The 14,963-nt window shown below is 43.1% G+C and overlaps 2 protein-coding genes across 2 annotated transcripts in view; one reads left to right on the top strand and one right to left on the bottom strand.

The window, feature by feature from the left end:
- Positions 1-14,963, bottom strand: part of ccdc171 (coiled-coil domain containing 171) — a 311,435-nt gene that overhangs the window by 247,853 nt on the left and 48,619 nt on the right. The gene's annotated exons all lie outside the window — the stretch shown is intronic.
- LOC114545986 (uncharacterized) lies at positions 4,743-13,790 on the top strand. Its single transcript, XM_028564617.1, has 5 exons — positions 4,743-5,020; positions 5,635-5,722; positions 7,917-8,076; positions 11,613-11,797; positions 13,346-13,790. Exons 3-5 carry the CDS (start codon positions 7,959-7,961, stop codon positions 13,781-13,783), a joined length of 741 nt encoding a protein of 246 aa, XP_028420418.1. The 5' UTR covers positions 4,743-5,020; positions 5,635-5,722; positions 7,917-7,958; the 3' UTR covers positions 13,784-13,790.

The following is a 14,963-nucleotide window of genomic DNA, read 5'->3' as shown; positions in this document are numbered from 1 at the left end:
GTAACATAAGGTGGGGGTTGGATCAATAATTGACCAATGGCTACAAGCCAACTGGCCTTCTTTCTCCATCTTGGGGGCTCCATTGATAACACTTTTCAGATGTTTCCAGAGAGGTGTCCTCTGAAAGTAGGCTAAAGTTCATCACTTCTAACTACATATAGATAGTTCAGATATGGCCTAAATACAAGTTATAGAATGATCAGATAAAATAGGATGAAAATACACCTCAGTAACGAATGGTGTTTCTAGTATTGAAGTATTTTCGGTGTCAGTGTGCTCATTCCTATTCCCTACACACACCTCCCTCCCCACCCCCCCATGGCTCGCTGTCTGAACCATGAAAGGAGAAAGGGGAACCTTTGAGCTCTCGAGTGCGTTCTTCGACACGATCTGGAGACCGGAGAGGTTTCCTGCTGCGACTTTATTTCCCTGCAAACATGTCGGCGTCATCTCGGCTGACTGGAACCCTCCCGGGTCTCAGCAGGACGCACAAAACCACTGGCAGGCAATCTGTGTGCTAATGCTGACCTGCCAGCTCTGTGTGTGTGTGTGTGTGTGTGTGTGTGTGTGTGTGTGTGTGTGTGTGTGTGTGTATGAAGACATTTCCCTGTTTCTTCCCAATTTTCCTGTTTGAACTTCAGAAAACAAGAGAAAATAAGAGGTCGCTTGCTAAATATAATGTGCAAAATATTTTTGGTTGTTTTTGTGATCGTTAGGAGCTGAAATCGCGCTCGAAATTTGATTAATTGCAAAGCCCTGATCTGTGCATCACTTTGTTTAAAGTGTAAAAAAAAAATGGTGTAGCTTCCATGTTTTTTTTTTTTTGTCCCGTGTGAAAATCACTTTTACAGTTTGTTGTACATAAAAAAATGACTTCCCAAACTGGAGCTCTGACTCAAACATCATCTTCTCTAATTGAGCCGCAGGAGATTTTGCTCTGCTTGCCAAAGTCGGTGTTTTGGTGTTCACAAGGCTGGGAAAAAGTTCTCCTCGCAAGAAGTAATCCAGAGTTGACTCCACAAGTGCAGCATCATCGTCATCTAGATAGTCAGTGGTGTAGTCTACGTGATATGCAGGTACACCCACTAAGAAAGCTCCAGGATTTCCATATACCCACTTAAAGGTCCCATGACATGCTGCTTTTTGGATGCTTTTATATAGGCCTTAGTGGTCCCCTAATACTGTATCTGAAGTCTCTTTTATATAGACCTTAGTGGTCCCCTAATACTGTATCTGAAGTCTCTTTTATATAGACCTTAGTGGTCCCCTAATACTGTATCTGAAGTCTCTTTTATATAGACCTTAGTGGTCCCCTAATACTGTATCTGAAGTCTATTTTATATAGACCTTAGTTGTCCCCTAATACTGTATCTGAAGTCTCTTTTATATAGACCTTAGTGGTCCCCTAATACTGTATCTGAAGTCTCTTTTATATAGACCTTAGTGGTCCCCTAATACTGTATCTGAAGTCTCTTTTATATAAGACTTGGTGGTCCCCTAATACTGTATCTGAAGTCTCTTTTATATAGACCTTAGTGGTCCTCTAATACTGTATCTGAAGTCTCTTTTATATAGACCTTAGTGGTCCCCTAATACTGTATCTGAAGTCTCTTTTATATAGACCTTAGTGGTCCCCTAATACTGTATCTGAAGTCTCTTTTATATAGACCTTAGTGGTCCCCTAATACTGTATCTGAAGTCTCTTTTATATAGACCTTAGTGGTCCCCTAATACTGTATCTGAAGTCTATTTTATATAGACCTTAGTTGTCCCCTAATACTGTATCTGAAGTCTCTTTTATATAAGACTTGGTGGTCCCCTAATACTGTATCTGAAGTCTCTTTTATATAGACCTTAGTGGTCCTCTAATACTGTATCTGAAGTCTCTTTTATATAGACCTTAGTGGTCCCCTAATACTGTATCTGAAGTCTCTTTTATAAAGACCTTAGTGGTCCTCTAATACTGTATCTGAAGTCTCTTTTATATAGACCTTAGTGGTCTCCTAATACTGTATCTGAAGTCTCTTTTATATAGACCTTAGTGGTCCCCTAATACTGTATCTGAAGTCTCTTTTATATAGACCTTAGTGGTCCTCTAATACTGTATCTGAAGTCTCTTTTATATAGACCTTAGTGGTCTCCTAATACTGTATCTGAAGTCTCTTTTATATAGACCTTAGTGGTCCCCTAATACTGTATCTGAAGTCTCTTTTATATAGACCTTAGTGGTCCCCTAATACTGTATCTGAAGTCTCTTTTATATAGACCTTAGTGGTCCCCTAATACTGTATCTGAAGTCTATTTTATATAGACCTTAGTTGTCCCCTAATACTGTATCTGAAGTCTCTTTTATATAAGACTTGGTGGTCCCCTAATACTGTATCTGAAGTCTCTTTTATATAGACCTTAGTGGTCCTCTAATACTGTATCTGAAGTCTCTTTCCCAAAATTCAGTCTTGGTGCAGAACTACAGCCACTAGAGCCAGTCCCGCAATGAGCTTTCCTTAGGATGTGCCATTTCTGTGTCTGTAGCTATTGAGGAGGAGAGGGGGGGGTCAAGGTGGAGGGTGTGGCCTTAACGTTACTGTCATATTATTATTATTATTATTATTAGCACCGCCTGCTGTTATGGAGACGTATTACATCTTGTGCAAGGGCACTAATTGCCTCTTACAGATAGTAATGAATTTGGTTCCCAGCCTATACTTTCAGACGTCCCAGGGCTGAATAGGAACACTGAAAATATATTTTCAGCGCACGCACAAGGTAATGAGAGCTAGGTGACCGCGAGGAGACATTCACTGAATTTGACATGAAGTGCATAATTGAGGCTCGCAAATCAACAACATCAGTAAAAGTTACTTCAAAGGGACTTCAGAAAATGTTGGTCTTTAAAAGAGCAAATTATCAACGCATGTGTGTGTCTGTGTGTGTGTGTGTGTGTGTGTGTGTGTGTGTGTGTGTGTGTGTGTGTGTGTGTGTGTGTGTGTGTGTCTGTCTGTGTGTGTGTGTGTCTGTCTGTCTGTCTGTGTGTTTGGTGTGTGAGTCTCTCTGTGCTTCTGTGTCTGTTTGTCTATGTGTGTGTCTGTGATTGTCTATGTGTGTGTGTGTGTGTGTCACTATGTGTGTCTCTCTGTGTCTGTGTGTGTTTGTGTGTGTCTCTGTAATTGTCTGTGTGTGTGTCACTATGTGTGTGTCTCTGTGTCTGTGTGTGTGTTTGTGTGTGTGTCTGTAATTGTATGTGTGTGTGTCACTATGTGTGTGTCTCTGTGTCTGTGTGTGTATGTTTGTGTGTGTCTGTGTTTGTCTGTGTGTGTCACTATATGTGTGTCTCTGTGTGTGTATGTTTGTGTGTGTTTGTGTGTGTGTCTGTAATTGTATGTGTGTGTGTCACTATGTGTGTGTCTCTGTGTCTGTGTGTGTATGTTTGTGTGTGTCTGTGTTTGTCTGTGTGTGTCACTATATGTGTGTCTCTGTGTGTGTATGTTTGTGTGTGTTTGTGTGTGTGTCTGTAATTGTCTGTGTGTGTGTCACTATGTGTCTCTCTGTCTCTGTGTGTGTGTGTGTGTGTGTGTGTGTGTGTGTGTGTGTGTGTGTGTGTGTGTGTGTGTGTCTGTCTGTCTGTCTGTCTGTCTGTGTGTTTGGTGTGTGAGTCTCTCTGTGCTTCTGTGTCTGTTTGTTTGTGTGTGTGTCTGTGTTTTTCTGTGTGTGTCTGTAATTGTCTGTGTCACTGTGTGTGTCTCTGTGTGTGTGTGTGTGTCTGTGTGCTTATGTCTGTCTGTGTGTGTCTCTCTGTGTCTGTGTGTGTGTTTGTGTGTGTGTGTCTGTAATTGTCTGTGTGTGTGTGTCATTATGTGTGTGTCACTCTGTGTCTGTGTGTGTGTTTGTGTGTGTGTCTGTAATTGTCTGTGTGTGTCACTGTGTGTGTCACTCTGTGTCTGTGTGTGCGTGTCACTATATGTGTGTCTCTGTGTCTGTGTGTATGTTTGTGTGTGTCTGTGTTTGTCTGTGTGTGTGTCAGAATGTGTGTCTCTCTGTGTCTGTGTGTGTATGTGTGTCTGTGTGCGTGTGTGTGCTTGTGTGTGCGTGTGTGTGTATATGCGATAGTCTGTCTCTGTGTGTGTCTGTGTTTGTGTGTGTGTCTCTGTGTCTGTGTATATGTTTGTGTGTGTCTGTGTTTGTGTGTCAGTATGTGTGTCTCTCTGTGTCTGTGTGTGCGTGTGTGTGTGCGTGTCTGTGTGTGTCTGTGTGTGTCTCTGTTTCTGTGTGTATCTGCACATTTACAAATCCAAACCGAGCATTTCGCACAGAATTCTCTTCTGTTTACTATATAAATATATTGTACTTGTGTCTCAGTGAGCCATACTGTATAATTTTTAAATGATTACAAACCATCCATTTGAATCAAAGCCCCTTTGAAGAGACAAAGGCTGATTGCGTGGCTCCATCTAGTGGAGTTTAGGGAACTCTATGGGAATATGTTTAATTCACTTACATTTTAAGCACGTCTTCCTTATTTATAATCATATAATAATGAATACGTTTGAAAAGGTTATTAAACGTTAAATGCGTTTTTTAACGAATAGACAGCATAATAAAATCTGTAGGACAAAACGCGTATTCTATTAGTTGTGACCTACACGAGTTGCCGTCTCCATGTAACCAAACGACACAGTGATTGGTGTTAAATCTCCCGCCTCATCTTCACTATCTCGCAGCCGATTGGTTGAGACAACCAGTCCTTCAACTACTAAACCCGGAAGAGAACATTCGCTCGTGTTTGATAATTTACCTTATCCACGGCTTCTCTTTCGTTTGTTTTGTACATTTTTATCCTGTTTTTTTCAGAATTGTACTCTCGTCATGAAAAGACGAGAGACACGTCTTACAAGGAGAAAGACTACAGACACGAGTGGACATTTATTGATGTGGTTATTATCATACGAAGCGGGGATTCGTCTTCAGCGGCAGTTTAGCTCAAACGTTAGCCCGGGAAAAGACTGGCCGTTAGCTCCGTTTGGTAAGTTCTCTCCATGTACGTTTGCCTTTCACTATGCAGTTGTGTGTGTGTGTGTGCGCGCTTGCGTCTGTATGTGCGTGCATGTGCATGTTTGTGTATATGTGTGTGCATGTGTGTGTGTGTGTGTGTGTGTGTGTGTGTGTGTGTGTGTTCGCGCGCGCGCGTGAGGTGTGCGTGTGTGTTAGTGTGCCTGTGCATGTTTGTGTGCATGTGTGGGTCTGTGTGTGTGCATGTGTGTGTGTGCATGTGTGTGTCTGTGTGTGTGTGCATGTGTCTGTGTGTGTGTGTGTGTGTGTGTGTGTGTGTGTGTAAGTTCTGAAGATGATTTTCTCTCCATGTACTTACAGATTGCCTTTCACCATACAGTTGTGTGTGTGCCTGTCTGTATGTGTCTGTATGTGTCTGTATGTGTCTGTATGTCTGTGTGTGTGTGTGTGTGTGTGTGTGTGTGTGTGTGCGTGTGCCTAAGTTCTGAAGATGATTTTCTCTCCATGTACTTACAGTTTGCCTTTCACCATACAGTTGTCTGTGTGTGTGTGTGTGTGCGTGTGCGCGCAAGTTCTGAAGATGATTTTCTCTCCATGTACTTATACAGTTTGCCTTTCACCATACAGTGAACAACTCCAACCGGGACAGCCAAAGTTAACCGCCTATGTGTGTGGATAGCCGCTTAATGTTTGGAGCCCAAAAACTGGGGCTAAGGTTAGCCTCATAGATGGGGACACACACACACACACACACACACACACACACACACACACACACACACACACACACACACATTTAGTAGCTATTAACAATAGTGGCGGAATGTGACTCAGTACATTCACTCAACTTTACTTAATGTCATGTAAGTTATGTTTATGGACCGTCAATTTAAAAAAAAAGTGTTGGAAAAAGTTCATTTTCAATGTAAAAAACATCTCCTCACTATCTGCTAGCTGCCTGTCCCCTGAACACACTGTAAAAAACATCTCTTCACTATGTGCTAGCTGTCTGTCCCCTGAACACACTGTAAAAAACATTTCCTCACTATCTGCTAGCTACCTGTCCCCTGAACACACTGTAAAAAACATCTCCTCACTATCTGCTAGCTACCTGTCCCCTGAACACACTGTAAAAAACATCTCCTCACTATCTGCTAGCTACCTGTCCCCTGAACACACTGTATAAAACATCTCCTCACTATCTGCTAGCTGCCTGTCCCCTGAACACACTGTAAAAAAACATCTCCTCACTATCTGCTAGCTGCCTGTCCCCTGAACACACTGTAAAAAACATCTCCTCACTATCTGCTAGCTACCTGTCCCCTGAACACACTGTAAAAAACATCTCCTCACTATCTGCTAGCTACCTGTCCCCTGAACACACTGTAAAAAACATCTCTTCACTATCTGCTAGCTGTCTGTCCCCTGAACACGCTGTAAAAAAAAAAAAAAAAACATCTCCTCACTATCTGCTAGCTGCCTGTCCCCTGAACACACTGTAAAAACATCTCCTCACTATCTGCTAGCTGCCTGTCCCCTGAACACACTGTACAAAACATCTCCTCACTATCTGCTAGCTGCCTGTCCCCTGAACACACTGTAAAAAACACCTCCTCACTATCTGCTAGCTACCTGTCCCCTGAACACACTGTAAAAAACATCTCCTCACTATCTGCTAGCTACCTGTCCCCTGAACACACTGTAAAAAACATCTCTTCACTATCTGCTAGCTGTCTGTCCCCTGAACACGCTGTAAAAAAAAAAAAACATCTCCTCACTATCTGCTAGCTGCCTGTCCCCTGAACACACTGTAAAAAACATCTCCTCACTATCTGCTAGCTGCCTGTCCCCTGAACACACTGTAAAAACATCTCCTCACTATCTGCTAGCTGCCTGTCCCCTGAACACACTGTAAAAAAACACCTCCTCACTATCTGCTAGCTGCCTGTCCCCTGAACACACTGTAAAAAACATCTCTTCACTATCTGCTAGCTGTCTGTCCCCTGAACACGCTGTAAAAAAAAAAAAAAAAAAACATCTCCTCACTATCTGCTAGCTGCCTGTCCCCTGAACACACTGTAAAAACATCTCCTCACTATCTGCTAGCTGCCTGTCCCCTGAACACACTGTAAAAACATCTCCTCACTATCTGCTAGCTGCCTGTCCCCTGAACACACTGTAAAAAAACATCTCCTCACTATCTGCTAGCTGCCTGTCCCCTGAACACACTGTAAAAAACACCTCCTCACTATCTGCTAGCTGCCTGTCCCCTGAACACACTGTAAAAAACATCTCCTCACTATCTGCTAGCTGCCTGTCCCCTGAACACACTGTAAAAAACATCTCCTCACTATCTGCTAGCTGCCTGTCCCCTGAACACACTGTAAAAAACATCTCCTCACTATCAGCTAGCTGCCTGTCCCCTGAACACACTGTAAAAAACATCTCCTCACTATCTGCTAGCTGCCTGTCCCCTGAACACACTGTAAAAAACACGGTCTCTGTAGACAGCCCAGGCTCCACAAACGCCAACAAAAACAAACTGTGCCAACCTGCACCACCAAACATAACAGTGTCACAGCTTTCCAGCCAATAACCGACAAGAAGGATTTGGGGTAGGGGTTTGGGGCTTAGTGCAAGGAAGGGAGGGGGAGGGGCGAGCTAGCCTCCATTTTGTTTGACAATACTTCGAACGTCAACAAGAAGCGACGTCACCCAACATCGCTTGGAGCACCTTTTAATGACCACCTTACAAACCAAACGATTGGGACGACAGGAGCACCCCGACTCTAGCGAGACTCTTAGGATCTCACTCCCAGTTTTTTGGACATTTAGTCTTGCTTGGTGTAAAGACTGTTCCGAGATGCTCCCCGTTTTGCCGTGGTGAGTGATAACCCCGTGTCTTTCAGGTCTGCTGCGTGCCGATGCTGCTCTGACCGACCGCCGCGGAGATGATGGCGTCGCCGGGCGGTCCGTCTCCGCCGGGCTTCAGGCAGCTCTCGGTCTTACTGGTGGACTGTCTGAAGGAACCAGCAGACCCGGGACCAGCTCGGAGGCCGCAACAGGACGGTGAGCAGCTGATAAATACATTTATGCCGCGGTCTGGGTGAATCCTCGATTCTGATTGGCTGCAGGGTGTCCATTTAAAAAAATAAATAAAAATGTTGTAGGACACCTACTAACTTTTGGCGAAAACGGACCGTTTACTGTTCTAAATGAATGCGCTTCATTTAAAGTGCTCATATTATGCTTTTTGGCTTGTTCCCTTTGCTGTTATGTATCTTTTTTGGGCACGTTGTAGGTTTACAAAGTGAAAAAGCCCAAAGTCCCCCCCAAAGGGACTTACCATCTCCAACAGAAAACCCTGTTCACATACTGCTCCAAACAGCTCTATTGTAGTCCAGCCTTTACTTCAGAGACAAACATGGACTCAAAACTATCCTTTTAAAAAAACATGTTAAAAAAGTAGTGAAAACGGTAAATGTTAATATACGGAATTTTAGACATATTCGTACATCATTAACGGATATAGCAGCGATCACATTGCTGCATTCTATGATACTAGCTCATATTGAGTACTGTATCACAAGTTGGTCTTATACGAGTCATGCAGCTATTGGGCCAACTGAAGTATGTTACAAAAGAGCATTGAAAATATTAGACAAGAAACCTTTGTCATATCACCATTGTCAAATTTTAGAAAAATATAAGTTTTTAAATTTGGTTAATTCCAAATTATTTAAATCAGCCTGCCTAATCTATAAGGTTATACATGGTCTGGCGCCTCCACCATTGAGCGATTTTATAAAACAAAAGTATAGCAGTGTTGCTGGGTCTCGAGTGACTAGAGCCACTATGAGAGGTGATTTGTGAATTGGCATTTAGGCGGACCGCCTTTTCACAGAACGTTCTGTCATATCAGGGAGTGCGTTTCTGGAATAGCATTCCACTGTCAGTGAGGGAAAGCACAAGTCTTTCTATCTTTAGGAGTCATTTAAAAGTGTGGTTGAGGGACATACAGACTTGTGATCATGTTTAGTTAATCATTATATATCAGACTTAAAACAGAGTTAGTGTTATAAAAAGGGACACAATTATTAGTGTAATATGGGTTGTGCTATAGGGGTCAGTGTAATGTGGGTCAGTGCAACATAGAATGGTGTAATATGGATCAGTGTAATATCAGGACAGTTTGTGGTTTGTTCACTATAGTCGATGCTTTCTTGTTTTCTATATGTCCCTTGTTGTCCACTCTGGTTGTTGTTGTTGTTTGTTTTAACATGATGTGATCACTGTTCTTCTCCTTGTCCCTTTTGTATATAGTCTGCATATAGTGTCTTTGTATGTATTCATTAATTTGTGTGTAACACCAACCTGCCAGGGGGTCTTTAGATAGAAATTAGCCTAAAGCTATAATCTGGCATATTTACATTTGTGAAAATGTTCATTAATATGTATTGTCCCCCTTTTCTTTCAAATAAATAAATAAATGGGTCACTTTATAACACACGTTATAATGCTCGCCCAGCTGCTAGCATGGCACGCCCTCATACTCTGCTTCTGACTGGCTAGTAGTCCTTACCTAGCTGCTGTCAGGGCACGCCCTCATACTCTGCTTCTGACTGGCTAGTAGTCCTTACCTAGCTACTGCACATTTGCAAGATGTCTCACTCTGTAGCTAAACCAGAGAGCTCAACACACAGGGTGGAAAGAGGAGCTGCAGCAATGTGCAGTACAACAAAAAATATGGTGTTTTTTGAAGATTAAACCATGTAAACCTATTCTGATATAACCTCTAAATACAATTATGAACCTGAATATGAGCATAATATGAGCACTCTAAAAGAAAAATGTGACTCTGTTATTTCCAACACGATGTGGTGCTTCAGTGCCTCGTCCTCTGAACGCCACAGGATGGTGCCAACACACCTCCGCCAGCGCTGCAGCAGCAGGGCCGCCGATGAAACGTGCTTTTTTTTTTTTTTTTTTTTTTTTGCCCCACATTAAATAAGAGGATTGGTTATCTGCGTGTGCCAGGGGTCTTTTTTTCTAAGCTCTTTGAAGCCGCTGCAGTGGATTAGATCAATATAGAGATAGAGAGAGAGAGAGAGCGAGAGAGAGATACTTTGTTGATCCCAGTAGCTTAAAGACATCACAAACACAACATACACCTACATCATAAACAGGATGATAAAATGACAGATCCACATGAATAATATGGACAAGAAAAGAAAAGATACTCAATAAAATAAATCTAAAAATCCACATGAATGTACTAAGGGATGCATGGTAAGGTGCTCTATGAGATTGTGTGGCATGGCGGTAGTGCAAATAAGTCCAATAGTACAAGGAAGTAATAGGGTTACAGCCTTTGTTCAAGTATTAAGTTAGACAGTCCTTCCAGAAAAATTACACTTGATATTATAAAAAAAAAAAAAAAAAGCCGCTGTAGAGAGCTTTTTGTTTGGGAATCATCAGAGGTCTCACCCTACGATATCATCACAATACTTACGTCACGATACGATATTCAGTCCTTCCAGAAAAGTTTTTTTGTGATTGTTGCGGGCGAAAATCCTTGATTATGCGGCACGTTTTCTTTAAAAAAATGAGATGGAATATGCGGGATATTTACGCAATTTCATGCGCTTAAATTTGCGGGAACTTGCAAAAACTGCAGTTTGATGAAAAAAAATAAGTGATTCCCCCCCCCCAACCCAACACCCTGCTTTTCGATGATGTTCACGTCACGTAATTACGTCACTTCATAACGTTCCCATGGCAACAGGGGTAATTGGCTGCTCTTGCGTGAAGTCAACGCAACATTTTTCCAACTTTCTGCTAAGATATATTATGGGACTTTTTTTGCAACGGAAATTCGGGGATTATGAAATCAAGCAAGCACCGCATATTTTGCGTGGAAATCTGCAATTTATGCGGCGAAAGTGCGGCATATTTGAATAAATATGCCGCACTTTGGCTGATTTATGCGTTGAATTATGCGATCGCATAGTCACGTTTTTCTGGAGGGACTGGTTAGACTTCAGTCCAGGCTGGGGGATGGATGGATGGATGGATGGATGGAGGGAGGGAGGGAGGGGTTGTGCATATGGGCTAATATAGCCAGTAAACAGTGTAAGCAGTGGCCCAGTGGACAGTCTAGGGCTGCCACCTCTTAGTCGATTAGTCGACTAATCGGTCATTTTGGTCTTAGTCGACTAAGATTTCTTCAGTCGATTAGTCATTTTTTATGCTTATTCATGCTTAATTACTTATTTCCAAGAAACTTCTGAGCACATTTATGGTAAACACAAGATTTAAAGTGGTGCTTTTGCAGGATTAATTGTGGAGAAACTCAGTTTTACAGATGGTTAATTAACTACATTTATATTGTGCTTTTCTAGTCTTAACCACCTCTCAAAGCTCACAGCTCTGTCAATTAAATCAACTAATCGATCAGTCGACAAAATCCTTTAAGTGTTCGTCGACTAAGGATTTCTTTAGTCGAGGACAGCCCTAGGACAGTCAGTACATAACGACTGTTATAGGAGGTAGTGGAAGTTGGGGGGAGGATTAACTGTGCTTCGTGAATCGACTTGTCTCCTCAGGCGACTTCTCAGCCGTCGTCCGCCAGACCGACTGCGCGAGAACTCCCGGACCCAACGGGTGGATCGTTCATCCGGCAGCCGAGCAGAGCTACGCCAGCGTCGAGGTCGAGTTGGAGGCGGAGGACGAGCGGCCGCAGGAGGATGAGCAGCCGGAGGCCGGCATCTCCTCTGGGAATCCGCTAGAGGTGTGAATCTTCACTGATCCTCCGAATCGATTCAATTACGATCATCATGTCAGCGATTCGATATCTCGATGCATCACTATGCGTCAAATGCATTTTTTCCGTTAAAGCCATGTAGGATATTTAATTCATAGCTTTTCAAGCTTCAAAAACAACACATTCTGCAGTGCTGTAATACTAAATTGGATACATAAAACTAGACAGCACTGAGCCCATGGCACTTCCTGAATGTGCAAAAACATACCAGAATATGTAAACAGAAAGGTTGTTAGGACTACATAAAATTGTAAACCGAAATAATCGACTATGGCCCGGCCGGTTATCGATGCAGCATCGTCCGTGTCCACGCAGCAGCATAAAGCTACTTTATTGTCACATACACATACAGTACAGGCCAAAAGTTTGGACACACCTTCTCATTCAATGTGTTTCTTTATTTTCATGATTATTTACATTGTAGATTCTCACTGAAGGCATCAAAACTATGAATGAACACATATGGAATTATGTACTTAACAAAAAAGTGTGAAATAACTGAAAACATGTCTTATATTTTAGATTCTTCAAAGTAGCCACCCTTTGCTTTTTTTGATAACTCTGCAAACCCTTGGTGTTCTCTCAATGAGCTTCATGAGGTAGTCACCTGAAATGGTTTTACCTTCACAGGTGTGCTTTGTCAGGGTTAATTAGTGGAATTTGTTCCCTTATTAATAAAAAAAGCAAAGGGTGGCTACTTTGAGGAATCTAAAATATAATATATGTTTTCACTTATTTCACACTTTTTTGTTAAGTACATAATTCCATATGTGTTCATTCATAGTTTTGATGCCTTCAGTGAGAATCTACAATGTAAATAGTCATGAAAATAAAAGGCATTGAATGAGAAGGTGTGTCCAAAACTTTTGGCCTGTACTGTACATCTAGCGAAATTCTCTGTGTGCATGAACCTAGTACATGTACTAGGTGGGGGTGGGGGAAAAAATCGATACAGCATAGTATCGCAATATTTTCCGTGGCAATACTGTATCGATACACAGACGCCAAGTATCGATCTTTTATGATATATGTGTTGGTCAGTCCGTCTGCTTGACAATCCCATTTTGTAGCAATATAACTGAAGTGAGATGAACAAACGGAGAAAAGTATGTTTTTTTGATAAAACAAGATGTTGACAACATTTTCCTTTTGGGGGGGGACATCATTTGAAACTGGGAAAAATCTGAAGTTGGAAAAAAGGTAAATACATTGCAATATATCGCAGATTATTGCAATATGTTTAAAATGGCAATAATATCGTATCGTGACATAAGTATCGTGATGATATCGTATCGTGAGGCCTCTGGTGATTCCCACACCTAGTACTAGGTTCTCCAGTCATTTCCCTTGATCTGGAGTTGGTCCCCCGGGCGCTGTGATTGGCTGCATGCTTGAGGGAGTGGTTAAATGCAGAGAATGAATTTCGCTACACGTATGTGTAGGTGACCAATAAAGTACCTTTACGCTTCGATGCGTCGATTATTTGGTTAATTTTATCACCTCTACGATCCACAGCCGGCGGACGCGATAAAACAGGAGCCGCACTGGCGCGACACCGACACAGACGCCGCGGCGGAGCTCCAGCCGTGCAAAGAAGAAGCCGTCGACGGCCGCGACAACGAAAACCCCGACTGGAAGGTAAGCTCGGCGCCTCCGGGGGACGGGGCCGCGCCGTTCCCGCGGGACCACGAGCTGTCCGAGGCGCTCAAAACGGAGGCCGAGCCTGACGCGGAGGCGCCGAGCCAGGAGGAGGACGCAAAACCGCCCAACGGCTCTTGGGACAACGTCGCCGCACCGGAGCAACGAGACGCTGAAGAAGAAGAAGAAGAAGAAGCCTCGGAGCCGGGAGCGCCAGGTAATTTCTATAGAGTTTTAATTTTCTTCAATAGAAAATGCACCTCGATACGTCTCGTGAATAAGAACATGAGAGAGAGAGAGAGAGAGAACTTTTAACGGTGCGTTTTCTTCCCCTCTCTCTCTCTCTCATTCTCTCTCTCTCTCTCTCTTTCTTGACTCGCCCGATGGAAACGAAGCGGAGCAGCAGGAAGTTGCGACGTCTGAGCCGCCACCCCACCGCTGCGAGAACTGCGGGAAGTCCTTCGCGAAGCGGAGCAACGTCACCCGACACCAGCGCTACAACTGCGGCGCGACGAAGGGCGCGCCGAGCCGCCCCGAGTCGTCGGAGCGGGAGACCGAGCCGTGCGATTCGTCGTCCGTGCGTCCGCGCGACCGGACCCTCCACTCAAGGCGGCGTGCACGCTCTCCCGCAGCGGACGGCGAAAATCCCAAGCGTAAAGCAACACCCGAGGCGGCGAGGCCGAGAGAGGGACGCCGCGTCTGCAAGAGCTTCCACGTGCCGCACGCCCTCCGGCAGCACCTGCTCACCCACACCCGGGAGAAGCACTATAACGTCACCACGCCGGAGCAACGAGACGCTGAAGACGAAGATGAAGAAGCCTCAGAGCCGGGAGCACCAGGTAATTTCTATAGAGTTGAAAAATATTTTAGAGTTTTAATTTTTCTTCAATAGAAAATGCACCTCGATACGTCTCGTGCATAAGAACATGTTGACTTTTGACAAGCTGGGAAAAGTATTTTTATTCCAATTGATTAATCAACTGTTGGATCTTTGTTTTAATAATTATTAATATTAAAGAATTTCAAAGTTGGAGTTGCTTTTATAAAATGACATAAAGATACTGTTGTGAGTTTCTATCTGAAACAAGATACAACTTACGTTACTCTGTGACTCATTTTTCTCTCATGCTCTAATTTCTTTGCCGCTCTTCTTCTCGCTCTTCTCCGGCTGTTTAAAGTAGAGCCCGACATTATCGGCCGATATTAGGCATTTTCCAAACCTATCGGTATCTGCATTTATAAACGGCCGATAAATGAATATTTAAAAAATGAAATCAGAAACGGACGAAACCCCCTTCAACCGTTGTTCTGAGTGTTGGCCTTGCATAGTCTGTCCACCAGAGGGCGCTCTACAACCTCCCTGTTGGATGCACTCTTTGTTTATTTCTTTTTGTTATTGTCTTTTTGTTCAAAGGACTTTAAGTTTCATATCTTAAGTTTGTATTTTTATACATTTTATTTATCAGGACTTTCATATATTTTGATGTTCTGTTGT

Source organism: Perca flavescens, chromosome 19 (genome assembly GCF_004354835.1).
Source record: "Perca flavescens isolate YP-PL-M2 chromosome 19, PFLA_1.0, whole genome shotgun sequence".
Lineage (NCBI taxonomy): Eukaryota > Metazoa > Chordata > Actinopteri > Perciformes > Percidae > Perca > Perca flavescens.
The sequence above is the reverse complement of the archived record's forward strand: the minus strand, read 5'-3'. Positions and strand labels throughout refer to the sequence as shown.

Bases quoted from the DNA above. Each gene is read 5' to 3' on its own strand.
- LOC114545986 (XM_028564617.1), top strand. From the start codon at position 7,959: ATGATGGCGTCGCCGGGCGGTCCGTCTCCGCCGGGCTTCAGGCAGCTC. The intron at 8,077-11,612 runs GTGAGCAGCTGA...TTGTCTCCTCAG, and splicing joins TCGGAGGCCGCAACAGGACG to GCGACTTCTCAGCCGTCGTC. The intron at 11,798-13,345 runs GTGTGAATCTTC...TACGATCCACAG, and splicing joins CCTCTGGGAATCCGCTAGAG to CCGGCGGACGCGATAAAACA.